General features: G+C 43.7%; 1 protein-coding gene across 1 annotated transcript; it reads right to left on the bottom strand.

The window, feature by feature from the left end:
• Positions 1-13,589: 13,589 nt before the first annotated feature.
• Positions 13,590-23,013, bottom strand: NDUFB6 (NADH:ubiquinone oxidoreductase subunit B6). Its single transcript, XM_075851676.1, has 4 exons — positions 22,726-23,013; positions 22,316-22,408; positions 20,516-20,560; positions 13,590-13,754 (listed from the first exon to the last, which is right to left on the bottom strand). Exons 1-4 carry the CDS (start codon positions 22,903-22,905, stop codon positions 13,683-13,685), a joined length of 390 nt encoding a protein of 129 aa, XP_075707791.1. The 5' UTR covers positions 22,906-23,013; the 3' UTR covers positions 13,590-13,682.
• Between the last annotated feature and the right edge of the window lie 1,743 nt (positions 23,014-24,756).

Genomic DNA, 24,756 nt, shown 5'->3' with positions numbered 1-24,756 from the left:
GCAAGTCAGGAAATATTATAAATTAGATTCTAATTTATAACATTTCCATGTGCTGGTCACTAGAGGGAGCAGTTCCCAAAATTGCAGCATGGTCAATGTGGTAAAGCAACCTCATTGCTTTATGCTGCAAATTTGGGGTAGACACACTCGCTCTAGTGTCCTCACACAATCCCCCCTCCCTTATTATGGCTAGTGCCAGGAGAAGGAAGGGTTTGAATCTTCAAACCTCCTACACGGTGTGCCTCCATTTTCTGAGCGACTGCACAGTGTAGGAGGATTAGATACAGTGCTAAGCAGACGGTATAACACTAACATACATGAACATAATACACACATTACATACACAAACATAAATTACCTGCTCCAACCGCCGCTGCAGCCTCCGCTCCTATTTCTTGCGTATTCGCTTCCTTGAACATATGGCCGGAAGCCGTGGCCAGAAGTAGTCATCTTACTGTCCGGCAGCGGCTTCCGGTCCACATGAAAATGGCGCCAGATTTCGCTCTGCTAACGAGCTTCGTTTTGGTCTGTGTGGGAGCGGCACATGCGCAGTTCCCACAAAGATCAAAACGAAGCTCGTTAGCAGAGCGAAATCCGGCGCCATTTAACGAGCTTCGTTTTGGTCTGTGTGGGAGCGGCGCATGCGCAGTTCCCACACAGACAGCGTACGCTGCAGAGAATGGAACGGCTCCCGTTCGCATTCTCTATGGGGATGTATGTCCCGTATTCCATCTCTGTATGTGTCATTAATCGACACATACAGAGATGAAAAAAAAAAATGGCAGCCCCCATGGAGAAGTAAAAGTAAGAAAAAAGTAGAACACAAATAAATTAAATTTATGTTCATATCATACTAAAAGCAGTAAGATAAAAAAAATTAATGACACCTTCCATTTAAGAAGCCAGAGCGCATGCATGTGGGAGATTTAGCGGATTGCTCCCAGAGCACCCTGGGCTATAAGAAGGTCTCAGCCCCTTCCTCCCATGCCTGAGCGTTGTTGTCGTATCCTAAGTTTGTCTTGCAAATGGTCCCCTAGTGTTTCCTGCTCCCAGTGTTCCCTGTATCCTGATCTAGTGCCGTGTTGAGCTATCGCCGTGCTGTATACCACGCCTGTCCTGCTACTCCACGCCTGACGTCTACCTGCTGCCTAGTCCCAGCCAAACCTGCCTTGCTACTGTCCAAGCTGCCACAGGTACCCTATATGAACTATAGACTCGGACCTGCACCCTGTTAGCCAGCTGACATACCGCCAAGGCGATACAGCCCAGTGGGTCCACGAACCCCACGTGACACTATGTTTGACTGCTTATGGAAACAAATGTTTTTCCTTTTTACCTTGCCATGAAAATATTTTAAATAAAACGATTAAAAAAATAAAATAAATTCCTGTCATCTGTAAACATTCTCTTTGCTAATAATATCGTGCTGAGGTTGTATTTATTTATACAGATACCTGGAACAGACTGGGAAAGGAAGTGCATTCATTATAGGTGCTATTGTGTCATGAACAGACTTAAAAAGGCTCTGTCAGCAGTTTAATACTTCCCTATCTCCTACCTGATCTAATAAGCGCTTTGTTGTAGGTAACTACGGTTTGTATTTTTTTTTAAAACGTTTATTATTGACAAAGTTCTGATCTTTTTTAGATTTATGCCATTTTTTTCTAAAATGCCCAACTGGGCATTGTATAGAAAAGTGTATGACGCTGACCAATCAGCGTCATACACTTTTCTTCATGCATGCCACGGCTGGAGGCGATGTCTGGTCATTCTCCCGTCGCTCCAGTGAAGGAACTGCGGGAGTAAGTGACGTCACAGCACGATATTGCGAGATCACGCTGTGCGGTGAGTACAGCTGAACATGAACGAAGAGAAGTGTATGACACCGATTGGTCAGTTTCATACACTTTGCTTTACAACGCCCACTTGGTGAAACTAAAAAAATTGCCCAGTTGGGCATTTAGAAAAAATTTGCATAGATCTAGAAATTATCAGAACTTTGGCAATAATAAACGGTTTTAAAAAAATAAAAGGCCTACAACAAAGCGTTTATTAGATTAGGTAGGAGATCGGGAAGTATTAAACTGGTGACAGAGCCTCTTTAAGCAGGTAGGAAGAACACTGGAAAAGTCAGCCTCACAGGACAACATCTAAGTTTACTTAAGCCCTGTGAATTTGTATTCCGTCTAGCCATCGCATCACATTTTACAGCTATCAGTGCATGAAAGCATGGAGCTGAAATGAATGTTTTATGATGGGTTGTCTAATCAGGTTGACGTTTTAGAAGTTGTGCACTCTCAAGCTTTTCATAATTGCATCACCTTTTAGAATAGCATTTTCCTTCACTGGATCTACGCGGCCTAGGCCAACCCCTGAAAAACAACTCCATAGCATAAGCCTTCCTCCATTAAACTTCACAGTTGGCACAATGCAGTCAGGCCCCATGCATACGACCATGCAATATTTACTGTCTGTAAATACTGCACGGATGGGCCGTGGAGTGTCATTCGCATTTGCAGACCGCACTCATAGTAATAAGTATAGGCTTAGGGTCCGTAAATGCGAAAAGTAGGATACTCCCTATTTTTTTGCGGCTCATTTCTACGGCCCGGATACACCCCCATATATATACGGAAAGGTGTCTGTGGCCGATAGAAATTAACATGTCAGTATTCTTTTCTCAACTACATATCTATGTGGTTGGAGCAACCAGCCGATGAGCAATGGCGTTCACCGACAGGAGGGGTTGGTCTTGCCGTGACTGGAGGTCTTGCATCTGGGCCAGCATGGCTTGTGTCGTCAAGGTCTCAGGTTGACCAGCGGGGTCCATGGCCTGAGTGTACTGTCACGGTGTGTGGGTATGTGGACCCACTAGGCCGTACCGCTGTAGGAGGGAGGCAGCTGGCCAAACCACAGAGCACCCCAGCAATGCAAAGTCCCACACAAGGGTACCTGAATAGTCCAGACAGCAGCCGAGGCTTTGGCACGGATGGAGGTGGGTGCAGCAGGTTACACCAGACGTGGCAGATGACAGCACGTCACGCCAGACGTGGCGGATCACACTTGACGTGGCGGATGACACAGGACGTGACAAACGACAGCAGGTGCAGTAGACTCGACTCCAACACTAGTAGGCACAGGAACAGGAATACAGCAACAGGTAACAGGGCACGGGTAACAACTGGAACGGGAACACACTACGGACCATTTGCAAGACAGATTTGGGATACACTAACAACGCTCAGGCAAGGATCAGAAGGGCAGGGCCCTTCCTATAGTCCAGGAAATCATGTGTAGTTGATGATGATTATTGTTCACATGTGCGCACCTAGGCTCTTTAAGCCTACGGGATACAGCGGACCGGAAGTGAGCGCTGGCGTCTCCTAGGAAGGAAATGCGAGCCAGCGCTCACTGTTCCATGGCTGCAGGCATCGGGAGGGGAGTAAATCCTACAGCGCGTGACCCTGGACGCTACATAACCTATAATACTTAATGTGGTGTGAACTCCATGTAGCCGCCCTGCAAATCTGGTCTAGAGATGCGTTGGCTTTTTCTGCCCAAGAAGTAGACAGCTCTAGTGGAATGAGCTCCAAAGAATTCTGGTGCATTAATGTTCTGGGCCACATAGGCTAAGAGCATGGCCGGTTTAATCCACCGTGCTATTGTTGGTTTGCTGGCTGCCAAACCTGTATTTGGACCCTGGAACTGAATAAAGAGATTTTCTGAGAACCTCCAGTCCTTTGTGAAGTCTAGGTAGTGGACTAAACACCTCCTGACGCCTAAACAATGAAATTCCTGGTCCTATGGATTTTTGGAGGCGTTAGGATATGTTCACACACAGTGTTTTCAGGCGTATAAAAACGTCCACGTAAAAAAACGGCATCGAAAAAGAAGTGCAGGTCACTTCTTAGGACGTTTTTGGAGCCGTTTATCATAGACTTTATTGAAAACAGCACCAAAAACGTCCGTAAAAAACAGCGAAAAACACGAGTGGCTTAAAAAATGTCTGAAAATCAGGAGCTCTTTTCCCTTGAAAACAGCTTTGTATTTGGAGACGTTTTTGAGTTTGTGTGTGAACATACCCTTGCAGAAGGGGGGGGGGGGGGGAGAATAATTTCATGGTCTTGATGAAATGCGGAAATTACCTTTGGCAAGAAATCTGGTAAGGTCTTCATAATTAACCTATCCTCCAACACCAAAGTGTAAGGAGGGAAGGCTGAAAGGGCTTGAATTTCACTTACTCTCCGGGCAGTGGTAACCGTTAGTAAAAAGGTCATCTTTAGGCCTGATTTACACGAGCGTGTGCGTTTTGCGCACGCAAAAAATGCGGCGTTTTGCATGCGCAAAAGGTGCTTAACAGCTGCGTGTGTCATCAGTGTATTATAATGTGATTATTAATCAATATGCAATTAATGCATTACACTATTTTATAGGCACGTATTACACTCGTTGGAATTTTAAAGTTCTTCATACCATTTGTCAATGTTTGACTCTTGTACACATATATGTAATATTTTGTTACACTGTTACACGGGGTATTTTTTTCAATATGAAGTGTATAATTGCTGCTATTTAGATGATTTGTTAATTGAGCTTTGTGCTCCCTATATATACCTGTGTGTGATTTTCACTAATTGTTTGAAAATGCTTCCATGGAGGAAGTGAAACGTTGCTGTGTTGGGTGAATAAATGTCATTTTTTGCTATTGAGTGCTGCTTCTTTGCTCGATTTTTGTCATCAGTGTATGATGCGCGGATGCGAGATTCTCTCGCAGCCGCCATCATTTTGACACTCCGTTTGGATGTTTGTAAACAGAAAAGCACGTGGTGCTTTTCTGTTTACATTCAGAGTTTGACAGCTGTTGCGCGAACCACGCAGTTCGCACGGAAGTGCTTCCGTGTGACCTGCGTGGTTTTCACGCACCCATTGGACTTAAATGGGTGAGTGATGCGCGAAAAACGCTGTAATATAGAACATGTCGTGAGTTTTACGCAGCGCACTCACGCTGCGCGAAACTCACGGACTGTCTGCACTGCCCCATAGAGTAATATAGGTGCGTACGAAACGCGTGAAAAGCAGGCGCGTATATTACGCTCGTGTAAATGATGCCTTAGAGTGTGCAATTTTATGGACAGGGAGTCTAAAGGTTCAAAGGATGAACCATCATGGCAGTAAGGACTAAGTTGAAGTCCCAGGGTGGGACTGAAGATCTTATTTGTGGTCTTATCCTGGAGGCCGCAATCAGGAACCTTCTAATCCAGGAGTGTTCTGCTAACCTGGAATCATAGAAGGAGCTTAGGGTAGAAACCTGTACCTTTAATGTACTTGAGGTTGTGGTCTAGCCCTGCCTGGAGAACGTCTAATATCAGGGGTATATCTGGATCTGTTAATGGATCTATATCAAATCCTGTAAAGGTAAAAAAGGCTTTCCAGACCCTTAAATCAATTTTAGAGGGAACCGGTTTCCTACTTACCAATAAAGTAGAGATGACAGATTCTGAGATACCTCTTTTTCAGAGGATCATCCTCTGTCTCCATGCTGTAAGATGCAGCTTGGTGAGGCCTAGATGAACTACTGTGCCCTGGGACAGGAGATCTGGTCTGTCTCGAAGAATCCATGGTTGGGCTAAGGACAGCTTCCTCTACCATGTGAACCATGGTCTTTTTGGCCAAAATGGAGCAATTAAGATTACTGAGACCCTTTCTTCCCTCATCTTTTTTAGAATTCTCAGGAGTAGACAAAGGGGGGGCATAACCCTGTTCCTGGCTCCAAGACTGGGAGAGAGCATTTACTGCTACCAGATATTCCCTGAGGTCTAAGGAGAAGAATCTGGGCACTTTCCTGTTCTCCCTGGTAGCGAAGAGATCTATTGAAGGATTCCCCCAACTGGCCAGAATCATCCGGAATACTTCCTGGTTTAGAGACCATTCTGATTGTAGCAACTGTCTTCTACCAGATTGTCCCTCCCCCTTAGATGGACAACTGAAAGGGACAATAGATGCAGCTCGGCTAGGGAAAAAGTCTCTGTGGCTAAATTCATCAGAAGTCCTGATCTTGTACCTCCCTGATGATTTATGTATGCCACTGTTTTCGAGTTGTCTGAAAGAATTTTTACCCTCTTTCCTGAAAGTATAGGAATGGTGCCTTTTATAGCCTGAAGTACTGTTTCCAGCTCCCTGTAGTTGGAAGATTTTTGGAGGTTTTAGGATCCCACGGACCCTGAACGATTTTCCATGGGCTCCCCACCGTCAAAGACTGGCATCTGTTGTAATATTCAGGGTTGGAGAAATTTCCCATGAAACACCCTTCGTGAGATTTTCTACCCTTATCCACCACCTGTGAGAGAGTGATCTAATGAGAATTTGCTGTTGTCCCACTGTCTCCAATATGTCCTTCTGTAGAGGCCTGGACCTGAACTGTGCCCACGTTATGGCCGGGATACAGGAGGTTAGAAGACCCAGGACAGGCATAGCCCCTCTGAAAGAAGTTAAGTGATCCAAAAAGAGGCCCGAGACCCTCTTTATCAAAGGCTGGATCTTGACCGGAGGGAGGAAAGACATCTGTTTGGATGTCTAAAGGGATTCCCAAAAAAATGCATCTGTTGGACGGTGTTAAATTTAACTTGTTTACGTTTATATTCCATACCAGATCTATTAACCTCTTCCCAACATTTGTCGTAAGTATACGTCATGGAAAGCCAGTGCTTCCCGCAAAATGTTGTATACTTACGACAAATGGATGGCACCGGCTCAGAAGCAGAGTCGGTGCCATTATCCCCGGAAGTCAGCTGTTACTTACAGCTGACACCCTGCTGTAACCGAAGTTAGCTTCGATCCCCGCCACTAACCCCTTAAATGCAGTGATCAAAAGTGATCACTGCAATTAATGTGTTTGCAGCGCATCGACACCCCAGCAATGAAATCGCCAGGATGTTGGTGGCTGCAATGGCAACCGGAGGCCTAATAGTGGCCTCCCGGTCTGCCTAGTACGGAAAACTTTCAGCCCCCGGACAGAGATGAGCCGGCGTCATCAGCGGTGGATGTCAGCTGTATGTTACAGCTGACATCCACCTGTAACGGCAGGAAAGGGAGCTAGCTCCGATCCCTGCCATTAACCCCTTAGATGCAGCGATTGCAGCATCTTTGTGGTTGTCAGCAGATCGGCAGCTGTGCCCTGCAATCGCACGGCTGCCGACTGCTACTATTGCAACAGGAGACCTAACAATGGCCTCCTGCTCTGCCATTACGGAAGCTGATTAGGCCCCGCCCGGAGGCGAAGCCCAATCGGCTTGCTGTCAGTGAATGACTGACAGATCTAATACATTGCACTAGAAATACAGGGTGGGCCATTTATAAGGATACACCTAAATAAAATGGGAATGGTTGGTGATATTAACTTCCTGTTTGTGGCATATTATTATGAGAGGGGGGAAACTTTTCAAGCTGGGTGTTGACCATGGTGGCCATTTTGAAGTCGGCCATTTTGTATCCAACTTTTGTTTTTTCAATGGGAAGAGGGTCATGTGACATCAAACTTATCGAGAATTTCACAAGAAAACTTCACCCCTGAGCCCTTTCAAATGTCCAGGCAAAAGATTAGTGCCCCATGTAGGGAGATTCTAAAACCGGGAAACACTGCATAATAATTAGAGAGCCGTCTTGTTATGGTGGCACAAGCTGGGCATCACATATTGACATATCTATGGAAAAAAATCCCGTGCACACTAATTTCTGGAAAACACCTGCAGGGTTAACATGCCTGCTACACCCCTAGGTGAATACCTTGTGGGGTGTAGTTTCCAAAATGGGGTCACTTCTGTGGGGTTTTCACGGTTTAGGTCCCACAGGGGCTTTGCAAATGCTACATAGCAACCAGAAACCAATCCAGCAAAATCTGCACTCCAAAAGCGAGACAGCGCTCCTTCCCTTTTGAGCCCTGCCATGCTCCCAAAAAGCAGTTTATGACAACATATGAGGTATTGCCATACTCGGGAGACATTGCTTTACAAATGTTTGGGTGCTTTTTCTCCTTTATTCGTTGAGAAAATCTAAAAATATTGACCTAAAGCTACGTCTTATTGAAGAAAAAGGATTGTTTTTATTTTCACTGCCCAATTCTAATAAAATCTATGAAACACCTGTGGGGTAAAAATGCTCACTACACCCTTAGATGAATTGCTCAAGGGGTGCAGTTTCCTAAATGGAGTCACTTTTTGGGTGTTTTGCAAAGCCCCTGAGGGAACAAGTGTGACATGGCCTCTGCAAACCATTCCTGCTAAATTTGAGCTCCAAATGCCAAATGGCGCTGTTTCCCTTCTAAGCCCTGCCGTGTGTCTAAACAGCCGTTTGTGACCACATGTGGGGTATTGCTTTACTTGGTAGAAATTGGTTTACAAATCTTGCAGTGCTTTTTCTCCTTTAGTCCTTGTGAAAATGAGAAAAAAATAAGTTAGCTAAACCTACATTTTCTTTGAAAGAATGTCGATTTTCGTTTTCACAGGCTACTTCTATTAATTTCTGCAAAAAACCTCCAGGGTCAAAATGCTCACTATAACCCTAGCTAATTTCCTCAAGGGGTGAAGCTTCCAAAATGGGGGTTTGTACTGTTTTGGCACCGCAAGAGCCGTTCAAACCGGACGTGGTGCCTAAAATATATTGTAATAAAAAGTAGGCCTAAAATCCACTTTGCTACTAGACTGAAGCACAGGCCTCAAAAGCACACTAGGGCCACATGTGGGATATTTCCTTTGAGGGGTGAAGTTTTTAAAATGGGGTGACTTATTGGGGGTTTCTAATATATAAGGCTCTAAAAGTCACTTCACAACTGAACTGGTCCCTGAAAAAATAGCCTTTTGAAATTTTCTTGAAAATGTGAGAAATTGCTGCTAAAGTTCTAAGCCTTGTAACATCCTAGAATCTAAAGTAGACATATGGGGGATGTTAAAGAGGCTCTGTCACCAGATTTTGCAACCCCTATCTGCTATTGCAGCAGATAGGCGCTGCAATGTAGATTACAGTAACGTTTTTATTTTTAAAAAACGAGCATTTTTGGCCAAGTTATGACCATTTTCGTATTTATGCAAATGAGGCTTGCAAAAGTACAACTGGGCGTGTTGAAAAGTAAAAGTACAACTGGGCGTGTATTATGTGCGTACATCTGGGCGTGTTTACTACTTTTACTAGCTGGGCTTTCTGATGAGAAGTATCATCCACTTCTCTTCAGAACGCCCAGCTTCTGGCAGTGCAGATCTGTGACGTCACTCACAGGTCCTGCATCGTGTCGGCCACATCGGCACCAGAGGCTACAGTTGATTCTGCAGCAGCATCAGCGTTTGCAGGTAAGTAGCTACATTGACTTACCTGCAAACGCCGATGCTGCTGCAGAATCATCTGTAGCCTCTGGTGTCGATGTGTCCTCGCTCGTCTGACACGATGCAGGACCTGTGAGTGACGACACAGCGTGATCTCTGGAGAACACGGCTGTGTCTGCACTGCCAGAAGCTGGGCGTTCTGAAGAGAAGTGGATGATACTTCTATACACAACGCCCAGCTAGTAAAAGTAGTAAACACGCCCCGATGTACGCACATAATACACACCCAGTTGTACTTTTACTTTTCAACACGCCCAGTTGTACTTTTGCAAGCCTCATTTGCATAAATACGAAAATGGTCATAACTTGGCCAAAAATGCTCGTTTTTTAAAAATAAAAACGTTACTGTAATCTACATTGCAGCGCCCATCTGCTGCAATAGCAGATAGGGGTTGCAAAATCTGGTGACACAGCCTCTTTAGGTAGCAACAATTTTGTGTGGTATAACTGTCTAACTTACAAGCAGATACATTTAAATTTAGAAAAATTTGGTGTTTTTCACAATACTAAATGCACCCAGAAAATTTTAACAGTAACATAAAGTCCAATGTGTCACGAGAAAATCTCAGAATCGCTTGGATAGGTAAACGCATTGAATAAGGCTGTCCGGAAGGTCAAAAGTAGCCAAAGCGGGAAGGTGTTAAAGCAGATTGTACGGACTGTAGATGGAGTGTCAAAGTCTGGGCTGTGTCTGCCACTATTAAAAAGTCGTCTAGGTAGGGAATGATAAGAATGTCCTTCGTTCATATATATGAGGTAATTTCTGTAATAAGTTTGGGAAAGAGGCTCTGAGCATGAGAGATGCCAAACGGGAGGACGTTGCATTAGAGGTGGATTAGGGAGTCGTTCAAAACTACGGTCACCCTCAGATACTTTTGATGAGTGATGCAGACAGGCACATGGTAATAAGCTTCCTCCAGATCTATTGATGCCATCACTCAATTCCTGAAGAGGAGATTTACAGTAGAGGGGATACGCTCCATCCAAAATCTGTTGTAAACTAGGAAGGAGTTCAGTTGTTTTAGGTTTATTATAACCCTGAATCTGCCTTCCGGTTTCTTTACTAGAAAAAAAAGGGGGGGGGGGGGAAATAGTAGCCTTTCCCTATCCAGGCATCATCCCTGCACTGTTTCTGCAGGTTACACTAAAGAGAACTGTGTAGTGTATAGAGGCAGAGAGACCTTCCTGATGTCACGATGGGAGCGTGCACATCTGACGTCAGGATGGGGCACCACCCGTACTCCTAGGCAGCAGAATCCGTACGGTGTACGGATTTCTGCTAGCAACAGGAAAAATACAAGAAATAATATGTGGTAGAAAAGTGTCAAAGTGCCCATTTAAAACACAAACACAAAAAGGAGCCCTAATTCATTAATAAAGTATATTACAAAATATATTTATATTACACATGCTGCTAGAAAATAAAAAGTTGATCAAACGTTTAGTTACGCTTTAAGTAATAGTCCGCGCCTTCCTATCCATAGGATCAGGGAGGGAACCCAGATCTTCAAAAGGTGAGGCATTTTTCCTGGATATCTTAGCTACTGGGGCATCCAGTCTAAGAAAACTATCCCAGTCCTTACTTAATTCTCAAAGGGATATTTTCTTTTCAAAATTTTGGGAATGCCTAACTTTGTCAGGGTTCTTCCATTCCCTTCTAAGGAGACTGGCCACATTTTTGTGAATTGGAAAAGTTCTCAGTTTCCTAGGACCAAGGCCTTCAAACATAATGTCCTTTATAGTGGCCCGGACTGCTTTAAGAAGTTGGTCCACGTCCTCAGCCTCTAAATAGTTTGTTTTTTTCCCCTCCATCTTCGTCAGAGGAATATTCAGAGGAGCATAGCTCCCCCTCTTCACTAGAAGAATTAAGAACCCCTAGGCCCTGTCTTGTCTTGCCAGACAAGGTGCTAGGAAGATCATGTTTCTTTCTAAGGGAATTCTTAACCTCTGTTGGCACCATATCTTTTATGCTTGTGGTAAGGCTGGTGGATGCCTCTGGCCAGGATCTTATCTAAACATAACTGGCATAAACGTTTCTGATAAGAGGTTGCTAGCTTCCTACAACACATAGCACATTCTCTGTTGCAAGCCTTGTATAACTTTATCCTGGGTCCCTCTCTGACCTAGGAAGAATAAAATTAATAAATGAAAAAAAAGGTTTGTCCTACCATGCTTCCTAGAAGATCCCATGCCGTTTAAAGTGCTGGACTGGAGGATCTTGCTGGGTCTGATCGCTCAGGTTGTTCAGCGAGTCCTGAAGCTTCTCCTGGAGCCTCCATACTGGTTGCTTGGTTGGAGAAGGAGTCATCTTGGTTCAGGCCTAAAATAGCCCTAAGGGTGGCTGGGGATGCTTCCAGGCTATGATGCGCTGTAGCCCCTCCTCCCCAACTGGGCTGCCGGAACAAGTGACGTGCGTCGCAACTGGAAGTGGTCACTGCAGTGAGCCGGAAGCAGCCGAACGCTGGGCCACGTGTCCTGGCTCCCTCTCTGTAAACTGGAGCCAGGCCTGACCCCAGAAGCTTCTTCCCCCATGGAGACCCCACCTCCGTAGAGGGAAGCGGGTGACCGGGAGGAGGGAGATACCAGCCCCAGGCTTAAGGTTGCTCCCTCAGAGACTTCCACAATCAAAATACCTCCAGGAACACAGACCTGTGGGAGGGTCTGCAACCCTGGAGAGTGTGTCTTGATCCACAGGACAATCCCATCCGGAGGACAGGAAACCTGACTGGGTGTGTGTAGAGGTATGTCCTTTTTTATATCATCAGCCTTCCTGTCCAGCGAATGGGATGTCCCTCCAGGGGTGCGGTCATAGGTGAAAGGGTAAAAAGAAACATCATGCTCTTTCTTCAGGTGTTTACATCTCTGACCTCCCATTGGCATGAAAGGAAGGCAGAGAAAGCGGTCTTCGTTGCATTTTTTTTCCCCCACGGCAATGAGAGTGCAGGCAGGTCAAAATCTAGCGCAAAATTCCTGAAGGAATTTTGCAGGAATTTCTGCCTGCAAAAAACGGTGTGAACATATACTAAAGAACACATTTCCACTGCTCCAGAGTCTTGTGGCTTTACACCACTCCATCCGACACTCGGCATTGCGCTTGGTGATTTAAGGCTTGTATGCAGCTGCTCAGCCATGGAAACCCATGCCATGGAGTTCCTGGCACACAGTTTCTGTGTGAATGTATTTGCCAAAGGAGGTTTGGAACCCTGCAGTTATTGAGTCATCAGAGTGTTGATGACTTTGATGCGCCTCTGCAGTCGGGGGCCCCGCTCTAACTTTACATCGTCTGCCACTTTGTGGCTGAGTTGCTGTGGTTCCTAAACACTTCCACTTTGCAATACCACCATTTAGTTGATCGTGGAATATTTGGGAGGGAAGAAACTTCACAAAGCAACTTAATACAGTGGTAGCAGTAGTACGCTGGAATCCAGCGATTTCTTTAGAATGACCCATTCTTTCACAAATGTTTGTAAAGGCAACTGCATGGCTAGGTGCTGGGTTTTATACACCTGTAACAATGGGACTGAAAGAAAATCTGAAATCAATGATTTCTCTATTCATTCCTATAAGAGCTCAATGAGAGACAAACTTATGGCCCACACAACAGACACTGTAGGATTCAGTTAGTCAGAGAGGGGGGTTACTCGGGAAGTAACTTTACTGCTGCTAGAAGCAAGATCACGAATACAAGTGATTTATAAAAACTATTATAGGGCACACTCCTGCACTGTAATCATTTTTCAATGAAAGCGGTTGTACGCTTTAAATTACTGTCAAATTACTATTTGCATGCAAAACAATATTCATTTTCTAACATTAGGATATCTTTGGGTACATTCAGACGCAGAAGAGTATAACACTCATGTTTTGCAAAGGGTGAAATCCGCAGCAATTCTGCAACATAATTCACACGCGTTGGATTTAAAAACCCTGCACCATGACCTGAATTCCGTGTGTTTTTCAGTCACTTGTGGATGGCATTTTGAAACCATAGTCACATGTATTGTACTGTAATTTGTCTCAAGATTTTTGCTGCGGAATCAGCCAATAGTTTTTTTTCTTTTTATTATTGCAAGTCACTGATAACCCATTAGATGAGTCAAACTAGAATATAGTAATAATCAATTACAGCAGCTTGGATAAGGTGGAATATCCATATGTTCAAATATATAATCTCTACAACAGTTTCAAACTGGATGAAGAAAAAGAATAAGATTGCAGTTGTATTACAGATGTATATTTTATGATAACATTAAAGTTTTTTGTTTACATAGGTTTTGGAAACGAGATTATTACAACGGTTAAAGCGCCTGTTTAGTGGTGATGACCACTGCTTGGTTCCTCAAAGGGTGGGACAACCTGTCCAGTTTCTTGGATGATATCACCCTAAAAAGAAAAAACAGACAAGACGATACATAGATCAAATAAAAGGGATCTACAGGTACAGTATTTCTGCTCATACATCAAGCAAATCAAAAACAAACAGTGTACGGGTCAATTCACACGGCGGATTTTGCATGGAGAGTACTGCCGCATAATCCGCCGCTGAATTATTCCTACCGTTGGCAGTAAGATTCCTCCTCCCATTGACTTCAATGGGAGGTTCAGGGGGAATCCGCCCAAAGATCGGGCAGGACGCTTCTGTTTTTCACAAGCTGAAAAAGTAAAAAAATAAATAAAAAATCAACTAGCGAGAAAAAGAAGCGTCTGACTCCCATTGAAATGAATGGAAGGTGAAATTTTGCGGCCGGTTCCGCCACAAAGATTCCACCATGTGACCAGGGCCTTAGAATACAAGGTTTGTGATGTTAAAAGTCACTCACTTTCCGCTTGATCAGGGGTAGCTGTAAGATCTGCAAGAAGCTTCCAAGACATCAGTAAGGGTATGTTCACACGCAGTGTTTTCAAGCATATTTTGGGGCGTTTACGCCTCGAAAAACGCCTGAAAAATGGAAGCTGAACACCTACAAACATCTGCCCATTGAAATCAATGGGAAAAACAGCATTTAGTTCATACGGGGCGTCTTTTTATGCCTCGGTTTTTAAAAAACGGAGCGTAAAAAGAAGTAGCATGTCACTTCTTGACGCGTTTTTTTTTGGTGCTGATTTTCCATTGAACACTATGAAAAACGCCTCAAAAAACACCTGAAAAGCCTCAAAAGAAGCTTCATTTTCAGCTTCAAAAACGCCTGAAAATCAGAGGCTGTTTTCTCTGAAAACAGCTCCATAATTTTCGGCCGTTTTTGACTCAGCGTGTGAACACACCCTTACTGCTTCTTCTTTGTATGTACTAAAATCTACAGCCTTTGGACCCTAAGGCTATGTGCACACGGAGTTCTTTGCAGGCGGAATTTCTGCCTCAAAATTCAGTTTGGACGTTTGAGGCAGATTTTCCTCTCCCCGCACTCCGATTTTCGCGGCGTTTTTCTCCCACGGCCATTGAGCGCCGCGGGCATAAAACGCTGCGAAATACACTTTCTCTGCCTCCCATTGAAGTCAATGGGAGGTCAGAGGTGTAAACACCCGAAGACAGGGCATGTCGCTTCTTTTTCCCGCGAGGCAGTTTTACCGCTCGCGGGGAAAAAAAAAAAAAAAAAGGATCGAGCGGTTACCGATCACATCTGAGTTGATAACTTAGATATGATAACAGGTCAAGTTTTCAAAGGTGCACATAGACTTTAAAAGCGGTTTGAACAGCTCCTCATTGTAAAAAGTCCCCTAACAATGTGGCGATTGTTGATGGTCTTAGCAATGCTCCCACGTATAATCTCTGGAGAAGCGGTCAGCGAGATTAAATGAATGTGCAACAATCCAGGTCCTCCAGAGAGAGAACCACTTTTTGTAGCATCTCTATAACCTGGCAAATTGACAGGGGGTTTCCTGAGAAGGGGCCCTCCCTCCATTACAGCCAAATGCCCTGAAATAAATGATTACCCCCCACAGACCAAAATACTTTCGATTTATCATTTCTTTTACTGTTCTCTGACACAATGTGCAGTGGTAGTACCCCAGGGTAATCTCAGCAAAGAAAGCAAATATTTACAAAGTAAAGGGCAAGATTTATACACTTTTAACCCCTTCACTGCTGCCAATACATTCCAACTGCCGATGCCCGGTGCAGTTGCAATGTGTATAAACGTGGACAGCCTTGAAGGGGTTTAATGAGTGCAGTGCTGCTAGTAGATAGCGCAAAACCCCCTGCATATAGCGCTACCTAAGCTCCCTCTACTAGCGGGATTCCCCTCCTAGAGGGAGCCCCCGACGTCTCTCCATCCTGCTGTAAATAGTGCCCCCCCCTGTAGATAGCGCCACCTAAACTCCCACTAGGAGCGGAATCCCCGGTGTGAGATCGCTCTGTGCCAGGGATTCCGCTTCCAGAGAGAGCCCCTGTCGTCACTGTCCATCGTCAGGGGCTTTCTCTAGGAGCGGAATCCCCGGCCGACACTCTGACCGGGGATCTTGCTACTGGAGAAGCCCCTGGCATCACTATCCATATATGGACAGTGACGTCAGCAGCTCTCTCTAGGGGAGGGAATCCCCGGTGTCAGATCGCTCTGTGCCGGGGATTCTGCTCCTGGAGAAGTCCCGGACATCACTATCCATATATGGAAAGTGACATCAGAGGCTACTCCTGGAGCGAGATCCTCGGCCACAGAGCTGCCGACAATGAGGCAGCGGATTCCGGTTTTAGAGTTAGCCCCTAACGTCACTGTTCATATATGACCAGTAACAACGTGGCAGGTGGGCTCGCACATTTTGATCAAACTGAGCACTAAGAACCTCAAATTTACTAACATAACTATAGCAGTAATGCAATAAAAATAATAAAAATGCATAATAAACAATAAGTATATATATATATATATATATATATATATATATATATATATATATATATATATATATCTTAGCGCCTGCGGTGTGCATCTGCATTTTCTTGTTACTGGTAATACATTAGTCACGGCAGATTTGCACCTGCATATCCATTTCATGTTTTAGGAGGAGCTGACCAACTCTTTTTGTTTGTACTGTTCATATATGGACAGTCATCAGGGGCTCCCTCTAGGAGCGGACTCTCCGGCCAGATGGATTCCGGTCCTACAGGGAGCTACAGAGGTGCCATTTAAAGGAAGGGGGTGTTGATACATACAGGCAGAGTGGCACTATCTGCATGGGCACTGTGTGGCACCATGAGAACTATGGCACTATATGTAGGCACTGGCACTACCTACAGTGGTATTGCGTCACTATCTACATGGGCACCGTGGTGTTTTCAGGTGGCTGCGACAAAAAAAAATAAATATACGAACTACTAAAATTCATCAATTTTTTTTTTATTTATTTATTTTTAACGTCAAAAATGGATGGCAAAGGTCGGTGAAAAAAAAACAGTCAGACGGTCGGAAAAGGGATCCAAATTTAGAGTCACATCGATGCAAAAAAAGCCATGAAAAACTGACAGTTGATCCGTTAACTGCCCTTTTCTTCCACATCGTGTGAATATAGCCTTATAGCCCTCTTATCCGCTCACAGCGATCCAGGGTGACAGTATGTGTGAGCGATATAGAATTGTGTGATTATATATATATAATTTATTAGAGAAAAAAATATATATATAAAAAAGAATTACAAAAGTTTTTTTCCCACATTTTTAGTGATTTGTCTACTCATAATAAAAATTAAAAACATTGTTATTAATTAAACTAATCTAGAGAATAAAAGCCTCATAAGTCTTGTAAAAAAACAAAGTAAAAAAGAGAAGTGAATATCAGAAATGGAAAATTTGACCTGAACACAGGGGCATCAATGACCCTTTGTCATGAAAGGGTTAAATTAGGTCAAATATAATTTAAGCGTAAAGTTTTTAATTATTGATTTTACTGAAAACTAACTGCTGTTGACAGATTGTATTATGGCTCTAATTTTCCTCTATTTATGGATTGTGCGAGTACCCAGCACAGCTTACACCATGAACATCCTATTAGTTAAATGGGACAGCGGTGCAATACCTTGCACAGTGGCTACAAATGTAACGGCGCATGCAAGCATGAATGGATAACCATGTAAACAATAAAGAGGCTGTGGCGCTCTTACAAGCGGCGCGGCCCCTCCAAACAGCTGATTGGCGGGGGGGGCCCAGAGTCGGATTCCGACCGATCTAATATTGATTGCCTATCTTAGAGAGCCTTTCCCCTGCCCATACATGTGCAGTGAGTGCAGGATGTAATAGACAGGGCTTCACAAACACTGTCCCACTTTACATTTTTTTTTCCTATCTGCCTCCGTTATTTACATATCGGTGTCGTTATATTTAGCGCCCGATATGTAAATAAGCCCCTGAACTGTCAATGGGGCGTTTCTATAACTAAATGGCAAGGGGGTGTTATACTCTCCGCTCTGACACTGTCCAATCAGCTACAGACAGTGTCAGGGCGGCTTGCGCTGTGTTCCCTCCCACGAGGACACACACAGACTGGTGGTTCTGCAGAGAGCGCTCTCTCAGTCAGTGTGTGTTCTCGCGGAGGGAACACAGCGCAAGCCGCCCTGACCCTGTCCGTAGCTGATTGGACAGTGTCAGAGTGAAGAGTATAACACCCCCTTGCCATTTAGTTCGATAGAAATGCCCCATTGAAAGTTCAGGGGCTTATTTACATAATCGGGCGCCAAATATAACGGCACTAACATGTAAATAACGGAGGAAGATAGGAAAATAACGTAAAGTGAGACAGTGTTTCTGAAGCCCTGCCCATTACATGCTGCACTCAACTGCACATGTATGGGCAGGGGAAAAGTTCTCTTTAACCCCTTAGTGACCAGCCTATTTAGGCCCTAATGACCAAGCTATTTTTTTCGTTTTTCTATAGTCGCATTCAAAGAGCTATAACTTTATTTTTCCGTAGACATAGCTGTATGAGGACTTGTTTTTTGCGGGATTAGTTGTACTTTTTAATGGCACCATTTTGGGGTACATTTTTTTTGATGAACTTTTATTAACTTTTTTTGTGGGGGAATAGAAAAAAACCCCTGATATTCCACCATTGTTCTATGCATTTTAAATTGACGCCGTTCCCTGTGCGGCGTAAACAACATGTTACCTTTATTCTATGGGTCGGTACGATCACAGCGATACCACATATATAGAGTTTTTTTATGTTTTATGACTTTTGCACAATAAAAACGCTTTTGAACTAAAATGATTTGTTTTTGCGTCCTCGCTTTCCAAGAGTCGTAATATAATTTTTTTTATCTTTCCGTCAATGTAGTGATTTTTTTAGCTTGTTTTTTGCAGGACGAGACGTAGTTTTGATTGGTACTGTTTTGGGGTACATGGAACTTCTTGATTAACATTTATGACGACTTTTTTGGGGGACAATGGAAAAAAAAAATAGCAATTTTGCCATTGTTTTTTCAGTTTTTCTTTACGGTGTTCACCTTGCTGTTTAAATTACATATTAATTTTATTGTTTGAGTCATTACGGTTGCGGCGATACCATATATCTGTACTTTTATTTATTTTTTGCACTTTTACTAAATAAAACCACTTTTTAATGGAAAAAAATAGATTTTTTTTACTGTAATTTTTATTTCACATGAATTACTTATTTTTTTTAGTCCCACCAGGGGACTTTACCATGCGGTCTTTAGATCACTGCTATAATGCTTTGGTATACTTAGTATACCAAAGCATTATTGCCTGTCAGTGTAAATCTGACCGGCATTCTATTAGGACGTGCCTCGGGCACGTCCTAATAGGCTTATACAAAGGGCAGAGCTGGGGGTCTTTTTTCAGGCACCCGGCTGCCATGGCACCCCATGGGAGGCCCGCGATTGCATTTGCGGGCCGCCGATAGGTGAGAGGGAGCTCCCTCCCTCCGTAAACAAGTTAAATGTCGCGGTCGCTATTGGTTAAACAGCCGCGATCTAAGTAAACTTCGCTCGCAGGCGTTGGAGCAGGAGCCCAGCTGTCATCAGACAGCCGAGCCCCGGCTCCAGCCTGACACCGCGAAAAGGCGACGGCCTAGCCTAAGGCCCCTTAGTGACCGCCATGAAAAGGCGTATTGGTGGTCACTAAGGGGTTAAAGATGGGCCGTTAGTTTTAATAACCCGGATAGCCCCTTTAACATACGGTATGCTTAACTAGATCGATCTGACCAACAACTCCAATTATTACAACCATAGATCCATCAGCAACAGCTAGTTAACCCCTTCCCGACATCCGCCATATATATACGGCAGAGGGAGTACGTAGTGGGCTCATGGGCTGAGCCCGCTCCATAGACTTCAGTGTATCAAGCGGGACCACACTGGTTTAACCCCTTAGATACCGCAGTAAAAAACCACCGCGGCATCTAAGCCGTTCGAAACAGGGAGGCATCTGCCTGTGACGCTGCATCAGCCCCCCGCAATGCTGTTTTTTTCGGTCACTTCATCTTCCACAAAAAAAATGGAATAAAGAGTGATAAAAAAACAACTCATGTACCCCAAAACGGAACCAATACCAAGACTACAGCTCACCCTGCAAAAAATATAAAAAAAATAAGCCCTCATACCGCTTAATCGACGAAAAAAGAAAAATAAAACAAAAAACGTTATGGCTCTCAGAATATGGCGACCAAACACAAAATTTTAACAAAAATTTATTTTCTTGTAAAATTTGTAAAACATAGGAAAAAAAACAAACTATAAAAATTTGGTATCTCATATTGACCCGCAGAATAAAGTTAACATTTAATTTTTACCATACCATGAATGCCGTAAAAGCGAAACCCAAAGAACAACGAAGGAATGGCTGTTTATGTCCCCATCCCAACAAGACTTTTTCCAGTTTTCTAATACATTATATTGTACAATAAATGGTGCCGTGAAACTCTACAACTTGTCCCGCAGAAAAGCAAGCCCTCATACGGTTCTATCGACACAAAAATAAATACGTTTGGCCTTTTAGAAGGTGGAGGAAAAAACGAAGAATAAAAAACAATGAATATATATTACCAAGATGCTTCATTTTACATTTGCGGACTATATAACCAATGGTAACCTGAAGTGGAGCTTCCCTTTAATGTGTGCTTGTTTACATAGATATATATGCTTTCTCGAAAGAACGACATGAGACACATCTGACTAAGTGAACAGCATGGAATACTCACAGGGTACAGCCGAGGTTTTTGATAAACAACACCATAAGGACTAGTCTGAAACAAATCAACATACATGGATTAGTTTAATTAGATTAGAAGTTTTAAGGAAAATAAATAGCAATCCTTTATATTAGAAGCAACTGCTTTAACAAATAGGACAATTAATCTTTTCTTAAGTTCGGCTTCCCCTGCCCAATCAGTAACATGCGCTGCGGGACAGAGGAGCACGTAAACTAATTGTGGCTGCAGAGATGGAGGCAGCGATCCCAAGATGTAGCTCGTGACCACTGTGTCCCCAACCTACGCAGACCTATACAAGTGCCAGTTCAAGAGTAACTGCACTTTCAGAAAACTTTTGATATGTCATAGAAACATATCAGAAGTTTTGATCGGTGGGGGTCCGGAGACCCTCACCATCGCTAAAACGAAGCGGCAGAAGTGCTCAGTGATCGGAGCTCCTTGTAAGCTTTACGTGAGCCTGTCTTTAAGTTGACAAAGAGCGCCAATCACAGCCCAAGGTGCAGGGCATTTTGCGGAGCTGTTCTCTCTCTTCGTTTTGGCGATGGTGAGGGTCTCAGCACCCGGACCATAACTGATAGACACTTGATAGGTTTCTATGACATATCAAAAGTTTTCTGATAGGTTCTCTTTAAAGAGTAACTGCGCTTTCACCTCCCCATACTTGTGCAGCATGTAATGGGGAGGGCAGCACAAACTCTGGGGCACTTCACATTTTTTTTCTACCTCCCTCCGTTATTTAGACATCGGTGCCGTTATATTTGGCGCCCGATATTTAAATAACCCCCTGAACAGTCAACAGGGCGTGTTACTATGGCTGTGACACTGTCCAATCAGATATGGACAGTGTTACAGCAAAAGCGACGAGAGAGAGTGTGCGCGCATGCTCTCTCACTCACTCTTCAGCTTTGAAGATCAGTCTTCTGCCGAACTGGCAAGGGGGCGTGTCTCTGCTACGGACAGTGTTAAAAGAGCTGGGGAGCGCTTACACTGTCCGTAGCAGAGAGACTCCCCCAAAGACTGATCTTCAAAGCTGGAGAGAGAGCGCGCTCTCTCTCGCTCTATATCTCTCTCCATATCTGATTGGACAGTGTCACAGCCATAGTAACACGCCCCCTTGACAGTACACGCCCCGTTGACTGTTCAGGGGGCGAATTAAATATCGGGCGCCAAATATAGCGGCACCGATATCTAAATAACGGAGAGAGGTAGAATTTTATTTATTATTTTTTTTAAGTGCCACAGGGCTTGTGCAGCTCTCCCCATACATGCTGCACATGTATGGGGAGATGAAAGGTTCTCTTTAAGAAATAGCTTGTACAAATCTGCTATGGATACAGATACATCATGTGACCACCGCAATTGTTTACATGTGGCTCTGTCCCGCAGCACATATGTTATTCATACCAACTGTACATTTTAGGGATTTTACAGGAATGCGGCATGTATACAAGTTTTTTTTCATGTAAACGTTTTACTTCACACTGTAAACAGTCTTTACTACCTCTGCCACCCAAAAGCAAAAAAAAACTACGCCATGTTGTACGTAACATACTTCATCCCAGATTATAGATCACTGGCTTCATTCCCACTTGAATATTGAACTGCATGGATTTATTCCAGCCCCATTCAGATCAATGGCACAGGAGCAGCAGTCTCTGCAGAAAATCTACTCATACATGGACATGACTTTTACATCGTTTCAGTGTCTATTGAGAATACACCCTTCATCTGATGGAGCATATAGAAAAATACTGGGTGAATAAAACCAGGGTCAACAAAGCCCATTACCTCAAGGTGGTACTTGACAAAGTAATGAACAATCCAAGCGGGTATCAGAAGTTTTGTAACGGCTTGTACGCCAACATTATATGTCCTGAAAGTCTGTGAACGAAAGGAAGAAAAAAAAAACATCAAGCACAGCTGTGAACAACGTCAGGTCGCTGCCACTGGAAAGCCATGCCCACTTACTACAATGGCAATCGTGGGCCATCATAAATGTGCCACCTGTAACAAACGGCAGTTTTAATACAATGGTTCTATAAGGGTAACCCTCAGTTGAACGAACAGGGCATATTATAGCAAGGTAGGGCCAAATAGCTGTCCACCCCCTTTCATATATGGGCAGGAGACATTCCCTCCTCAGTATTGGCACCAAAATGAACCCATCCCCCTCCGCAGCCACTACTAATCTCACGCACGTATTTCCGCCACAGAGAGTTCTTCTGTAGAAAGTTGGCCCAGAACCTGTCCACCGCATTCAGCTTTTTCTCCGGTAAGACGGGCTCCCGAGGGCTCAACTCCTGATCTTTCAGCCATTTCCTACGGAGCCCTCTCAGCTGTTGCTGCCGGAGCTGCGCATCTACTGGACTGACCGACATAGCCGATACCCCAAATTCAGTGCCCTCTTATGAAGTGACACTTCGGTGCCTTCCAGAGGACACTCAGTCGCTACGGCGCACAACACTGACGTCACGTACATACAAGTTGCGCGATGGCTCCCTCTACAGTTCATTAGTCGGTATTACTGTAGCTAAATGAGCTGTGCTGTAATATTTCTGCTATGGTAGTGTGAGGTTGCTGAGAGGATGTATAAAAGACGGAAATAGATACAAGACAGGAAAAACGCGGTCAATTAGATAATGGAAACATTTATTTGATAGCAATATTAAGTTATTAAGAATGCCAGCCACAAATGCCACCATGAACACTTGGAGGGCACTATGGGGGAGATTTATCAAAACAGGTGCAGAGGAAAAAGTAAAGTAATTGCCCTTGGCAACCAATCAAGTTGCAATTTCGTTTTTCCAAAGGGTCTCTCTCAAAAATAATAGGTGAAATCTGATTTGTTGCCAAGAGTAACTACTCCACTTTTACTTTTGGACCCGTTTTGATATATCTCCTCTAATATGTTTAGGATAATTATCTGAAATACTAAGGACTGTTCCGAAACAGGCGCAAACTCTGCTCCAGGTCTGACTTGGCGTGCATGCTGTCATTTGACATTGATAAATATGTCACAGCGGTTATCAACAATCCATGCCCATGACATTCCCCTGTAATGTCCAAAACCGGGACCCCCAGGAATGGGAAAATAATAGTTCATTAGAATGAGTTATATTTCGGACGTTTTATCTTTGGAGAATATGATGCCTTCAATCGAAAATATTTGTTTTTAAGAATTAAATATAATGGAGATGCAATTTCTTGTGGAACTCATTTTGTACCCTACTGCGTGCGAGGATTGTAGGTACGGCTGGGCAATTAATAAAAAATTAACCGAAACCGAAAATCAGCGCAGATAACCGACGTAATTTTCCCATTTCGTTTTTTTCGGTTCGGTTATTACATGCAGCCCAGCCTCTGCCGTCAGTAACTGTATGCTATCCAATTAGAATCGCTGATATGTGATTAACATATCAGCGATTCTGATTGGATAGCATACAGTTACTAGCGTTTGGGATAGCCAATAGCAGAGCAGGCTCAATATGACGGCATCGACTCTACTCCTCCAGAACGCTTAAAGAGGCTCTGTCACCACATTATAAGTGCCCTATCTCCTACATAAGGAGATCGGCGCTATAATGTAGGTAACAACAGTGGTTTTTATTTAGAAAAACAATCTATTTTTACCACATTATGAGCGATTATAGCTTTATGCTAATAAGTTTCTTAATGCCCAAGTGGGCGTGTTTTACTTTAGACCAAGTAGGCGTTGTACAGAGGAGTGTATGACGCTGACCAATCAGCATCATGCACTCCTCTCCATTCATTTACACAGCAAACAGCGATATAGTTATATCACTATGTGCAGCTACATACACAAGCCCTAACATTACTACAGTGTCCTGATAATGAATACACATGAAATCCAGCCTGGACGTCATGTGTACTCAGAATCCTGACACTTCTGAATCTTTTCTGTGAGATTCCAGCAAGGCAAGCGTAATCTCATTTGAAATGACAGATTCTGAATACACATGACGTCCAGGCTGGATGGTAATGTATATTCATTATCAGGACACTGCAGTAATGTTAGTCTTTGTGTATGTGGCTGCACATAACGATATAACTATATCGCTAGTGCAGTGTAAATGAATGGAGGGAAGTGTATGACGCTGATTGGTCACTGATTGGTCAGTGTCATACACTCCTCTGTACAACGCCCACTTGGTTAGCATAAAGCTAAAAATCGCTCATAAAGTGGTTTAAAATAGATCGTCTTTCTAAAT

This window comes from Rhinoderma darwinii, chromosome 1 (assembly GCF_050947455.1).
Source record: "Rhinoderma darwinii isolate aRhiDar2 chromosome 1, aRhiDar2.hap1, whole genome shotgun sequence".
Lineage (NCBI taxonomy): Eukaryota > Metazoa > Chordata > Amphibia > Anura > Rhinodermatidae > Rhinoderma > Rhinoderma darwinii.
The sequence above is the reverse complement of the archived record's forward strand: the minus strand, read 5'-3'. Positions and strand labels throughout refer to the sequence as shown.

Bases quoted from the DNA above. Each gene is read 5' to 3' on its own strand.
- NDUFB6 (XM_075851676.1), bottom strand. From the start codon at position 22,905: ATGTCGGTCAGTCCAGTAGATGCGCAGCTCCGGCAGCAACAGCTGAGA. The intron at 22,409-22,725 runs GTGCGTGAGATT...TTTCGTTCACAG, and splicing joins ACTCTCTGTGGCGGAAATAC to ACTTTCAGGACATATAATGT. The intron at 20,561-22,315 runs GTAATGGGCTTT...GATTTGTTTCAG, and splicing joins TTGTCAAGTACCACCTTGAG to ACTAGTCCTTATGGTGTTGT.